Source organism: Emydura macquarii, unplaced genomic scaffold (genome assembly GCF_026122565.2).
Source record: "Emydura macquarii macquarii isolate MOO-44397 ecotype Brisbane River unplaced genomic scaffold, CSIRO-AGI_Emac_v2 contig_2768, whole genome shotgun sequence".
In the NCBI taxonomy this organism is placed as follows: Eukaryota; Metazoa; Chordata; order Testudines; family Chelidae; genus Emydura; species Emydura macquarii.
Window position 1 is genome coordinate 25,146,435 of NW_027132905.1, and position 14,165 is coordinate 25,160,599.

At 39.1% G+C, this 14,165-nt stretch overlaps 2 protein-coding genes across 3 annotated transcripts in view; one reads left to right on the forward strand and one right to left on the reverse strand.

Annotated features, from left to right (window-relative positions):
* DOCK2 (dedicator of cytokinesis 2) overlaps positions 1–14,165 on the forward strand; it is a 407,820-nt gene that overhangs the window by 169,851 nt on the left and 223,804 nt on the right. The window lies entirely within an intron of this gene.
* Positions 1,393–14,165, reverse strand: part of INSYN2B (inhibitory synaptic factor family member 2B) — a 28,729-nt gene continuing 15,956 nt past the window's right edge. The window contains exon 3 of the mRNA XM_067566687.1: positions 1,393–1,664. Coding sequence (XP_067422788.1) covers positions 1,478–1,664 — 187 coding nt within the window. The 3' untranslated portion in view covers positions 1,393–1,477. The remainder of the gene's footprint in view (positions 1,665–14,165) is intronic.

Consider the following 14,165-nt stretch of genomic DNA (forward strand, 5'->3'; position numbering starts at 1 on the left):
TGCCTCATCACCTCTAAACAAAGACCAATTACACCTAAGCAAGCCCCATTGTACTCTGGTTCTGCCCTTAATGACTCCTGTGCAATTTTATTATGTTCAGTGGGTTTGTGCAGGTATAACTGATTGTCCTTAATACCTGGAACCTATTAAATGAATTTGCTAATGTACAACAATGAACAGAAGCTAAAATTTGTTCTCTTACTTTGCATTGCACACTAATATAAAAGGAATAAAAGAAATGTGAACACTTTTGTCAGTAAAGTAATAAGACTTTATATATCCCAGGAATAAATCTGCTGAGTAAGAATGTGCTATGTTAGTATATTAAAGTCTTTTTTCAGATTGGGACTGCCCTACATTCTGTCACATATAGTAACTGTCGAGTTTTAATGCTCGGCTCCACTGAATTTCCTCCACTGAAACTTTTCCCCTTTTTAAAAACATTTTGCATGGAAAACAGTGCAAAATATTATTTTTCCTGAACAAACGGAGGTTTAATTTTGGATATCTAATGTTAACTGGTTACTACAGCTATTTTTCTAAATTAAAAAAAAAAAAAAAGGCTAAATTAACATTTGAAAATCTGTTCTAGCCCATACATTATCTTCTCTTAACATTTAATGCACTTATCTGTATTAACATCAGAACATTTTAATATGGCACTGGTTTGACATCGTCTGAGATGCTGTGAGTATATTCTCTTGGGTCAAAGAGGCATGTGTAGGGGCATTTTCATGTAGTGTGAAGGATCTTAGATGTGCAATGCTACAAACATAGAGAGAGTATTTTATAAAGCTATTGCCTTTTAGGAAGGGCTGTTAATAAATATGACCAACCCCTCACTCCCCCAAAAAACTGCAGTAAAATAATGGTTAGTTTCTGAAGAACACCAACAAAAACAAGGCATAGTGTCCAGTCTTGGGTCCTATAGTTTTTTTAAAGTCTTGTACTTTGCTTGGGATGTGCTTGCACATGCGCTCTCTCGCTCTCTTTATTTTAATGGATTATTTCCCTTGCAAAGGAAGTTTTCTGAGCATCTGTGTCCCATCCCACAGTTTTTGGTTGCATCTCTGGAGTCAAGATCAGGAAATGATTTCTAAGCCATGTTGTTTGTAACTATGCATGATATAGAAGTTAATATGAGAATGCCTGCCTTAACTTAGATTGCCCTTGTTTTTATCAATTTCAATCACAACTTCAACATTATATGAAAGTAAAATGTTGTCTTCACAAAGCGTATGAAGATGTTTTTTTGAAACAAAAAGATTGCATCCCTGTTTCAAAATATTCGTGTCTTTATTCACAGAGTTTGTTAAATGAACAAATTCCGTTCTACGATTTTGAGTTTTCAAATACCTTATTAGACTTTATCTTTGTTTGTGATTTCACAGTTGTACATTTTAAAGCCTCTGCATATATCTTTTATTTTCTTCTGAAATATAGTCCTTCAGAGTTCTGTATGTCAGCTAAAAGACATTCACATCCACCAGAAGCATTTCTTTTTTACTTTTTTTGTTTTTCTTCTTAATTCCTGTTTCTCAGGAATTGAATGGTCAGGTGGTAATTTGGGGTTTGGAGCTGTGGCAGGAGTTTGCTCCACTTGATTCAGTGTTTTCAAAACCTGTTGAAATCTGCCTTCTTGTTGTCTGAAGTCATATTCGACACTATGGAGTACATGGAGAAAAGAAGTTAGTAGATTGAAAATTATTAGTTACAAAGATAGAAATATGGAAAATATTTTTAGACTTTGCAAAGAATATTTTTTCTTTCAGAGTTGACATTATAGAGGCTGACTCAAATGTAAGCAGTTATAGGCTGTGCTGTTTTGAGGTGGGCCGGGTGTGGCAATCGTTACTCAAGGGAGTTATCTTTACTTACATGAGGTTACTTTTGTGGGATTGGGTTCAAGATCATTCATTCAAAAATTAAGTAAATGCCCAAATAGGTATGTCTGTAAAAACCAACCAGGATCAAGTAATCACAGCTAGGAGGTCTTGCACGATACAACTAGGCAACGTTTTACTTAATTCGAACAGCAGTTCATGCATATGCTGCCTCTTTCATCCATTTTTCTTTTTTCTCAGATTATATAAACAAACAAAAAAGGAAAGCAAATTTGTATACCATAGATAGATAAATTTATCCACATGTGTATCCATGTATATACAAACATTTTCCTAGAACAATTAAAAAATTATCATAGTAATGAAAGTGACCCGTACAATTCATCTTCAATATGCTATTCAGTTCATGGTAGCCTACATGTTCCATAGTATGGAAAGATTGCTAATGCTGATTACTTTTTCATTACAGTGTAAAATTAATTGTCACATAAAAGCCTGTTTAAACTGTTAGTTAGCGAGTTAAGTTTTCTAATGATTTTTTTTTCTTTAATGGAAAATTATGTTCTTGCTCCTGTGAGTTGGTGTCACTTGTCTTCAATGATTCTGCCTCATTGGGCTCTGTTATAGTTGAGGAAGATGTCAAGGTTCACCTGCATACATTAACAGTAAACAGCTTAACCATAAAAGAGAATTGTTTTAAGTTTACTATACTTTTCTAAATTAGTAGTTTCTAGAGTGATATTTTTCTTCCCCATATTCATTTGGTGCTGGCCGTCTTGAACACAAATGCCATATGTTAAAATTAATGAGCAGCATACAAAATATTTGCCAAAAGAATCAAAATAACCGGTTTTATCATTAATTTGTGATTTAATATAACAATAGCTCCAAAAGGCTTCAATTATGATCAAGGCTCCTTCATGCTAGGTATTCTAAAAAACAAATTACATGGCGTGATTTCTGCCATAAGATGTGTTTATATTAGAATCGAAAGGTAAAACACAACAAATAAATGTTACTTAAATTGGAGGGGAAGGAGAATGAGGATGAGGGTAACAGTAATGAGAACATGGGTTTCTATAGTCAGTGTGCATTAGTTTGTGGTTCCAAACCAGTTAACACCTATTTGTGGGTGTGTCTCAGCTATTCCTGTTGTCTTTCAACTGGGAATTTCCTGTAAATGTCAATTTAGCAGTGGGTCTTGAGGAAGGATTTGAATGAGTAGAGGGTAGCAACCTTGCAGACTAGTTCAGGGAGGACATTTGTTTCATATAGGGAGTGCAAAAGAAAACACCAAAGTTCTTGTGGGGATTACTCGATGTAGAGTTGATTCTGGCATCATTGGTCAGATGGAGGGAGAAGGGGATGAGGATATGTAATAAGGCATAAGAGCAAATAAAAGAGTGGCATAGCTGTGAATGCATTAAAACTGAGGACAAGACTGAACTTGATGCAGGAGAACAGGAGGAGCTAATGGGAGGATTAAAAATGTGCATAGGCAAAATCTAATGGTTCAAACCACAGGTGACAGATTATTTAATAGTTGCTCTTTGAATGGTCAGGAGGGGGACAATATGAATGTTAGGGTGGCCAGAGAAGATGACTTAGTAATAGACAAGTTGATATATGAGGGCTTGCAGTGTGGCCAGGAAGACAAGGTCTTGAGTAAAGTGCTTAATTTCCTTAGACTTTTAGTCCATTTTGACAATGGGAATTAGGATCTTTTGTCATTGTGATGATTTGAAAATTTAACTCCTCATCTTAGAGATGCTATGGGGAAAGAAGTGACCAGACTTCCACCCAGCCTAAAGGTGTGTGGCAAAGAGGTATATCTGTATAAGGCTATGTCTATACCAATGGTAGCACAGTCGGCCCCAGATCAATTCACCAGGCTCGGTTGAGCGGAAATGGAATCCCACTCAGTTGACCCAGAAATCGACGCTGCTAATCCACTCCCACCAAGAAGAGTAACGCTGTGTTCACAGGATGGCATTTCCTGTCCGTGCAGCAAAGTGAAGACATCGTGGTAAGTAGAAGTTAGAAAGCTGATGGGAGATATGCAAGCACTCTATGTAGCTTGCGTATCTCCCGTCGACTGCTGACTAATTTTGTGGCGAGTGTAGACATAGTCTAAGTCTTGATATTTTATGCAAATAACAATGGTCTAATTAGCTCTGCTGGCAAAAATGTATGTAAATTGCCAGCTGTGAGATACAGCAATTCTCCTCCGCCTCAAATCCATAAATGCTCCTGTCAGAATCTTTCTCTCCCACTTTGAGTTGCCTTTATGCCCCCAATGTATCTTTCATTCTGATATTCTCCCCTCAGCATCTCCCCATCTATGTCACTGGCTTCCTGTTCTGTTTCCATATCCCCCTTCCTTTCATTTTTCCTCCCATGGCATTCAACAGTCCCATAGGAATACAGGTATGGCTAGAATGACACCTTATATCAAACTGCTCAGCATTGCTCTTGTCTCATCTCTGGAGAAATAGGTGGGAGCTTGTCACATTCTGGGGTGCAGTCCAGACCAGTGAGGGGCTGTCACCACTTGCCCTGCAACCTTGGATGCCTTACAATGCTTTGTTACTGAAGCTTCCAGCTTGGGATACTCACAACCATCCCACAAGTATGCAGGTCACACCCTGAAGTATCTATATGCTAGACAGCCCTGGTTCAGCGGCTCTGCCACAGCAGCCTGTCTACAGGCCCACTCTGGCATCCACCAGTCTTGGTTACAACCAGCAAGGAGACCCCAACACATGCTCAGTCCCAAATTGTCCTAGAACAGTGTGCTCTGCAGTGTACAGCCCTCTCCTGGACAGTTCAGGGAAATAATAAGGTTCATTTGTTCCTCTAAAGACACACAAAGCACATCACAGCTTTTTAACTTAGCTGGAGTAAATACACCCTTACATTTAAACACAGCACAGAGTTGGTTTAAAATAAAAAACAAAAAACAAATTTATTCGCAATAGGACACAGGTTAAGTGATGTCAAGTAAAAGGAATAAAGTTAGGATTACAAACAAAAGTGAAAAAACATCAAAAAGTTTAAAACTTAATCTAGCATGGTCCAGTTTTTTTTCAAGATAGTTTCTCACCTATAATCAGTTTCCAGAGACTTCAAACCCCCCTGTTTGGTTGAAGGACCCATCTTCCTCAGCTTGAAAGAGCTCTGTTCCCTTTTGTCTATGTACTGATGAATGCCAAAGTTAGCTTCTGTCTTTGCTTATATCTTCCCAATATCAGTGACTTTGTTTCAAGAGGTAAAATGACCTCATGCTGTTTTTTCCCTTCCCTTCTGATTTCTATGTAAACCGAGCATCCACTGCTACTGGTCACACTTTGCTTAATTAATTTGAGACAGATGGACAGCTGCCTTCCCTCCTATTTGGGGGAAAGCCTGTTTCTTCCTTTGTTTGGTCACAGACTGGATACATCATAACATAAATTATCCATATTTCCTCAAATAGTGTTAACACTAAATTTCACAGTAATACTAATCACTGATGTGTCATATGCTTTCAGAAAAGAATTCTATATAAACTTTTATAATGCAGTAATAGTATATTCAATCAATTGCTTATCACTTTGAGGTTCAGTCTCTATTGAGCAGTAAACCTTTGAAATGGATTCTTCTGAGGGTGACCCCTCAAAGTGAAGTTTATTCAAGCTGTGAGGAAGGTAGAGCCTGGTGATGAAGGAAGTTCCATGATCTTTCTTCATCAAGATATTAGTTTAATTTTTTTTTTTTACCTAATATGTAAAAATGGACCTTCATTGACTTTGCCTGGAGATCGGGCTAGTCAGAGACTCAAATACACATTCTTTTGCCAAGGCAGACCATTTACAAACTGTCCTTGACATGCCTGAGTAAAACACACTTTAGTTCGAATTCCAGCATATATTCATAACTTTTTGTACAGACCCTGTGCACACATCATGCAAAAATATTAAAGATCAGGAAATTGTTAGTTTTCCAATAATATCTCATAAGGCATATTTTGTATCATGTAAAAACAATGAGAGTCCTGTAGCACTTTAAAGATTAACACATTTAATTTCTACAGGCATAAGCTTTCATCAGCCCACAGAAGCTTATGCCTGCAGAAATTAAATGTGTTAGTCTTTAAAGTGCTATAGGACTCTCGTTGTTTTTGCTGTATACAGACTAACATGGCTACCCCTCTGGAACGTTTGTATCATAGAATCATAGAATATTAGAGTTGGAAAGGACCTCAGGAGGTCATCTAGTCCAACCCCCTGCTCAAAGCAGGACTAGCCTCAGCTATATCATCCCAACCAGGGCTTTGTCAAGCCTCAGCTTAAAAACCTCTGAGGATGGAGATTCCACCACCTTCCCTAGGTAACCTATTCCAGTGCTTCACCACCCTCCTAGTAAAAAACTTTTTCCTAATGTCCAACCTAGACCTCCCGCCCTGCAACTTGAGACCATTGCTCCTTGTTCTGTCATCTGCCACCACCGAGAACAGCCTAGCCCCATCCTCCCTGGAACCCCCTTTCAGGTAGTTAAAGGCCGCTATCAAATCCCCCTCACTCTTCTCTTTTGCAGACTAACAAGCCCAGTTCCCTCAGCCTCTCCTCATAAGTCCTGTGCTCCAGCCCCCTAATCATTTTGGTTGCCCTCCGCTGCACTCTCTCCAACTTGTCCACATCCTTTTTGTAGTGGGGGGCCCAAAACTGGACACAATATTCTAAATGCGGCCTCACCAATGCCGAATAGAGGGGAATAATCACGTCCCGTGACCTGCTGGCAATGCCCCTCCTAATGCAGCCCAATATGCCATTAGCCTTCTTGACAACCAGGGCACACTGCTGACTCATATCCAGCTTTTTATCCACCATTACCCCCAGGTCCCTTTCTGCAGAGCTGCTGCCCAGTTCGTCGGTCCCCAGTCTATAGCTGTGCATGGGATTCTTCCTTCCTAAGTGGAGGACTCTGCACTTTTCTTTGTTGAACCTCATTAGATTTCTTTTGGCCCAATCCTCCAGTTTGTTTAGGTCACTCTGTATCCTATCCCTACCTTGCAGGGTATCTACCACTCCCCCCAGCTTATGTATTACTGTAGTGCGTACTGTATGAATACAGGGTTGCCTGGTGTCAGTGAAGGGCTATAGTCAAGGCAGACTATAGTATCTGTTTAGTTCTCCTATGATGAAGTCTTTGTAGTTAGTCCTGGAGGATTCCTTTAACTATAGAGAGAGACAGCTCTGAGTGCTTCTGTAGCAGCTGATTAGGAGCCCTTTGGGGAAGGGGGGTGCCCCAAACTGGGGTTAATTCAAGAAATTAACTAGATCTGGAGAAGGAAAAGTTTAACATAGCATCCAAATGATGGGTTTAGGGGCTGGAGAGGATGGTTGTGATCTCAGCAGTAATAGAGAGAGTGGGGAGTGGAGGTTTCATGAAGAAGCTGAGGGTGGTGGAAATAGTAGGAAGGAGTCAGAAATGGTGAATAAGTGGCTAAGGTTGTGGTCACATGGGTCACTGAGGTGGGAAAAATAGAGCTGCTTGACTAGGAATATGGTAGAAATGTTGACAGAGGCAATAAATTAGTAGTGGAGTAAGCCAGTGTTATCATTGGATTTGATCCCACTAGAGCCACTCTGTCATGAAGCAGGCATGGAGGACATGGATGCTGGTGGTGAGCTAAGGATAGGGTTTTGATGCGATGGTCCTGGTAGATGTAGAAAAGAGTGAAAGTCAAAGATGATGGACAGAGCAGAGTTGAAATACTCAGCAGCTGATTCAGTAGAGGAGAAAGGAGATGAGTGGAAAGAACACTAAGAATTAAATATTTCATAATATACATTTTGACATATATTGGAGGAATTTGCAGGGAAATGCTGCACAGTATGACACTGGCAAAAACCTGCTGAAGAACATCTAGTGTCTGACCACAAAAAACCCCCCAAAACTCAATATAAAATATGCTCTGTAACTAAGTCTAATTCTGCAACCTTTATTCACATGAGTAACCTTGATTAATGCTAGCAGGTCAATTGACTTCAACCTGTCTGTTTATAAGTCAGTTTAGATTCATGGGACTATTCATGTGGATATATGGTGTAGGACCAGACTCTCCGTTAGCTTTTTATTTCCTTTTTTTTTTTTTTTCCCCCTCTTGTTAAAGGTATCTCAATCAGGAAGGCCAGTGGAATCTCCAAAGAAGTTGTTTGCGATGTTTTTGTAAACTACACTATCACTGATGTTCATGTAATAAATTTGGCACGCTTCTCCTTGAATGAGATGAAATCATCAGATCACTTATATATATTTGTTTTTAGAGCATTCATTAACAAGTTTCCTTCTGTGACTAATCTGGACTGCAGTTTCAAAAACAAGTAGATTGACAGGGGTATCTTAACTGCTTGATTAACCTTAATATATCACAGACTATCATGATATGATAGTGTATTTATTGCACAATATCTTTAACTTGCTTGGAGTTACCATAGAATCAGATTAGCCTATAGGATGGAACATTCCAAGGCAAGGGGAATGGGGAAGAGGTAAATTCTGCCAATTTATCCTCAGAGTTTGCATAGAATTAGGGCTTCCATAGGAGCAGCTGTCTTGTTGTCATTTCTATTGTGCAGTACCACAGAATCCCCTAGCAGCCAAGGTGATTAATTGCAGGTCAAGTCTTGATCAGCCCCCTGCAATGCTGGGATGGCACATGCTCAGTGGAGAGGGAATATTTTTGAAGAATTTAGCTGCCAAATTGTAGCAAGTCTTTACTGAGCATGTGTGAATTAAGATTTTTCCAGGCTTGTAATTTAGGCAAATTTGGGTGCGTGTTCACAGAAACAGCAAAAGGCATATCCCTGACAGGAGGGCTGACCCCGCCCTCCTGCCAAATTTCAATTTCCTGATTCAAAGTATGGAGGTGCTAGAGCTTCTTGATGAAATAGTTATAAGAATTGTTTTAACATGGGCAAAACATTTTCCCAAATGTATTTGCCTCTAATCTTGTTCTTGGAAATGGCAGAACCATTTTAGCTGAAAGTTTTCCAAAAAAGGCAGATACCTGGCATGGAAAATTTCCTTCCAAACAATTGAACTTTGCTAAAAATTTTTGAGCAATTGAAAACAGAATCTTATCATGGAAGTGTCAGGCAACCTTAACAATAGTCAGTACTACCAGCTTCTTCTAATAAATATTAGTGTGGAGCATGTAGATTACAAAGGTCTGCTTTCCCCCTTTTCTGAACAGACAAACAAGTTGCAAGTGCAATCTGGTTACATCTTAACTAGAAATTTCACAGTCTGTTTCAGGTCTCATTAAAGCAGTGGTTCTCAACCCCAGGTACGCATACCCCTGCGGGTACTCAGAGGTCTTCCAGGGGGTACATCAACTCACCTAGCTATTTGCCTAATTTTACAACAGGCTACATAAAAAGCACTTGTGAAATAAGCACGAACTAAAATTTCATACAGATAATGACTTGCTTTTATTGCTCTATATAATATACACTGAAATGTAAGTATAATATTTATATTCCAATTGATTTGTTTTATAATTATATAGTAAAATGAGAAAGTAAGTAATTTTTTGTAATAGTGTGCTGTGACCCTTTTTGTATTTTTGTGTCTGATTTTATAAGCAAGTAGTTTTTTAAGTTAGGTGTAACTTGAGGGTATGTAAAACAAATCAGAGTCCTGAAAGGGGTGCAGTAGTCTGGAGAGATTGAGAGACACTGTTGCAAAGGACACACATTTCATAATAAGATATTATGATCCACTGATCACTTGGGAATTAAGCATAGACATAAGCAAAATACCCGGACTTCTTCCCACTCTCTGTCATGCATGATTAATAACCATAAAAAATGAGTCCTCAAGCAGCTTGCTTGTCGTGTAAGCCATTTGCATTCCTAGTATATCCAGTATAAAAAGAGACAAAAATGACTATTTCTATATTGGAATCTAAAAGGATCCCTTAAACAAATAATTTATATATAGTTGAATACATAAACTACATGAAGTCTTATATATGTTCCTTATTCATAGTCATCCACCATCCTTCATTTCTAGTCATTCTATCTCAATGCTGTGAAATTTCTGAACTGATACTTCCCCCTCCCCCCATTTCAACTTCCCATTCTACTTGATCAATCACAGGATCATGAATGCTTTGTTTTCCGTGTGTGTGTGTGTGTGTGTGTGTGTGTGTGTGTGTGTGTGTGTGTGTGTGTGTGTGTGTGTGTGTGTGTGTGTGTGTGTGTGTGTGTGTGTGTGTGTGTGTGTGTGTGTGTGTGTGTGTGTGTGTGTGTGTGTGTGTGTGTGTGCAACAATAGCAACGGTCCATAGTGCCAGATATACATGGCCACACTATGTCTTTATTCCAGGCATCTAAAAGCTCCACAGGATTATTACTGATGTGGTACAACCAGGTTAATTGCAGGTGACTGCATGATTGCTGCCAGTCCATGGCTGGGCAGTGTCCTTTCCTGACCTCAAGTCTGATCTCGTATGGGGATTTCATCTCCAAGGTAGGCTATATGTCACAGGGCCTGATAGTGGTGATGACTTCAAGTCTCTCAAGGCCAGTTCTCAATAATAGATCCTTATTACTGATCAATCAAACCATGTTATGCCGAGTAGTCACTGCTGGTAATGCATATGAAATGCCTCCAGCCTCCTAATGTCTTGTTTAAACAAAGTCCATGTGATCACCAATTGTGGGTTTTTCTCAGTAAACATGCTTCAGATTTCATTGGTCTTCCGTTCTAATAATGACTACACCAAGAAAGTGGCCAAAACTCTATTGTGCTGATGGAGGCAATTGCTGGGGTCAGCTTTGAATATCCAGAGTTCTGATCTCAAGTGTCCTTCAAGTATCTCAAAATGCGGGGTGTTTTGCCCCTTTCTGGAGTTGAAATTTAATCTAAAAAAAAAAAAAATCCTGATTCCTTTTCAGTTTAGACATTTAGCAGTGACAGCTGAAAACTAAAAGGCCTTACAGTGAGGTAATTGTAGATTCTGCAAGATTCTGCAGGGAAAAGCTTTCTTTGAAAACATTTGTATCTGGAGTAGCTATAAACTGTATCCAAAGGTCATGGATGTTTAGGTGTGTCTAAAACATATCAAATGTATAGCTTCCTGTGTGAGAGATTAAACCAAAACCAACCTGTCCACTTTCCTCAGACCTTTAAATTGAACATTTTAGTCAATCCACTATCAATATTCCTCTGTAATTTGGAAATCCAAATAGCAAATTCTCCCCTATTTATACTAAGCATAATTACAAGTCTTAAGGGTGTAGTCTTCCTTCTCACTAACCAAGAGAAAAATAAACCCAATTTTTGTTTCTATGGAAACTTTTGACCTTTGCAATTTCCAAGTGCTGTGCAGCAAATTCAGCGGGATGAATCCTATTAAAGTCAACAGGAGTTAAATAATTTGGGGGTATATAATGTGACTTGACTTAGTTTTGGGTGCCAGGTGAATAGACTATTACAGAATAACATAAATAGAGCAATGAAACAGATTATTATTTTTTAGCTCAAAGCAGTGTATTAATCCAAAAAAACACGTCAGTCAATTCTGGCACATTTGACAAACTACCGTATTTAATTTGGCATAGGCTGTAAAGAAATTGTATTCCCTTCAGCTATGGCCACTTTGCAAATGTGAGTTTCAGTGATTTCCACTCAACTCCTATTAATTCTGACAGGTGTTCTGTACCACTGAGTACCTTTCCCAGACCTGAAGAAGTACTCTGTGTAAGCTCAAAAGCTTTCTTTTACCCACAGAAGTTGGTCCAATAAAAGATACCACATTTATCTTGTCTCTCTAATATCCTGGGACCAACACAGCCAGAACAACATGGCAATCCATGAGTTCTGTAAAGGCATTGTCAGTGGAATATACCTGACTCTGTTTTCATTATGCACAATCTGCTGAGTTAGTGTTTTAATAATTGAAAGGATGCTGGTCTCTGTTAGTTCATGATCAGAAATTATCTTTGAGATAATTGAAACTATCTTTAAGTACAAGGATTGCACAATTGAAGCGAACTCTGTGTGAGTTTCTGTTTAATCACCATCTCCTAGGAAGACTGAAATTTCTATACCTAATCTGGCCATTCGTCTATCTAGCCTAGTGAATGTGTAAATCCTTAAATGAGAAGGACTCGGGGACGATGGAGCAGAAATGAGATGGAAACCCTTGAATAAAACTGTGTGTGATTAATATGAAGCTGCTCTGTAAAATAATGTTATGAATACTCTGTTAAACAGGCTATTGGGATGTTTACTGCATGGGTATATTTGTGTAGTTTAATAGTGAGCTATAGGGAAAAGCAGACAGGAAAAACATAATGGCTCAAATAAGATACCCCTCAGCAAATTCCTGAAGATTGTTGTGAGACAATGAGAGAGCCACTGGCTTGAGGAGTGGGGCTTGACCCCCTGCAGGGGCTACTGAACAGTTTTTTTTAAAACAAGTGTGATCAAAAGTCTTGGGACTGAGAAGGCAAAGATAAAAACTGACTCTCTCCCTTTCCAGGAAGAAGCATGTTCTGAAGAAACTAGGTCTGCCACACTATCACTGGGGGATAATAAGCCTATAGATAACATAGACATGCAAGTAGATTGTTTAAAATTCTTTTTCTCTTAATGCTACTGTAAAAAGACTAGCAGAGGCTAGATGATGATGATAAACATTTTAATCTGCTGGTTTCTTATTCACTCCTGAGCAGAAGGTGGCTATCTTGAGCACAACCTGTCCCACAGTGCTGGCTGGCCATGGGGAAGTTAGTAAATTTCTCTTTGCCCCACTCCAGGTTTGGAGAGCCCAGGGAGTACTGAACACTGCAGTACAACCTCTGGGAAGCCTTGATTAAACAGGGATTTTACTGTAGTCATACAACTCTCACAAAGCATCTTTTTATTGTTAACAATGACAGGGTGGAAAGATGACTGAGTAGATGGCTGGCTGGCTGAGTTTCTGTTGAAATGATTACTTAGTGTTGCTGAGATTTTATTGTGGTGTTAATGATGATAAAGTGCCTGGAGGTTTGAATAGGCATTTTTAAAATTATTTTAAATCTCAATAAACAAAATGAATATGGTATTAGAGATGTTATTAACTTTCTCTGGAATTAATAAAATATATATAAATATGTGTCCTAGAAGATCTAGAGTCTCATATCTGATAGCTTTATCCTCAAACTGCTTTGGTGACCTGTAAGCTAATGAGAAGAAACAGCTGGCTTAAATATAAATAGTTAAGGGTGATAGAGAAAATAATTAAATCTCTCACAAAAAGTCTCATATGGGGAGAAGCAATTTGTGTCCTGGAAATGTTGCATATAATGCTGGAATGTAAAACTAACCTAGAAAGCTGAATAGTTAACTTCAAAAAGACTGATATGAAGTTAGAATTCCAGGAGGCCTGGGGATGCTGAGGAAATAGCTGTCACAATTTTGCAGTTCATGGAATGTTAGTTTATCATCTATTTAAAAACAGAACAAATGGGTGAGTACAATATTTTGTTTAACTTCAAAAGATAGAAGCAAAGACTCTCTAAAGTCTGAATTTATAATTTTGGGGGCACTGTAAGAAAGCAAACTAATCTCTCACTTTGGTATAGTCAGTGCTTCAGTCACCAAAAAGGAAAAGAGAACTTTTCAGTAGATTGCAGGTCCCTCCTGCATGTTGGACGCTAAGGGTATGTCTACACTGCAATGTAAGCCCAGGTTGTTAGAACTGGAGTTAGCAGACCCTGGGTTTGTTAAGCTAGGACTTGTGTCTACACTCACTTGTAACCATAGGTTAGGAATAGTTGAAGCCTGGGTCCCAGCTGGGGTCTCAGCATCTATACTGCATTATGCAGGGTCACATCCAACCACCCATATCTCAGACATCTACTGTCCTCCCAAAATGTGGCCACTCCAGCTCTTCGTTCGTGGTTCGGTGTGGGAAAACTTGACTGTTCATCAAATTTGACTCTCCAGAGGAGAAAGGAAGTTGGCCTGTGGGATACTTTTGGCGGACAAAGCATGAATCTAGTGGAGCTGTGCCTACACTACAAAGCAATAGGGCTTGAACCCTGGGTCCTGGCCTGACTTAGGCTCAGACCCTCCATCCCCTGTGGGGTCTTGGGTCCCTGAGTCTGAGCTCTGGTTTAGACGACTTGTGTGTAGACAGAAGAGGGATTAGGCTTGAGCCTGAGTTTGAACCCTAGGTTTACGTTGCATACCCTAAAGAACAAAGCTGGATAAAAATGTGCTGGTTCACTGAATCAGTGCCATCCAGCGCTGAAGAAAAAGATTGAAACAGAATCTAACTATT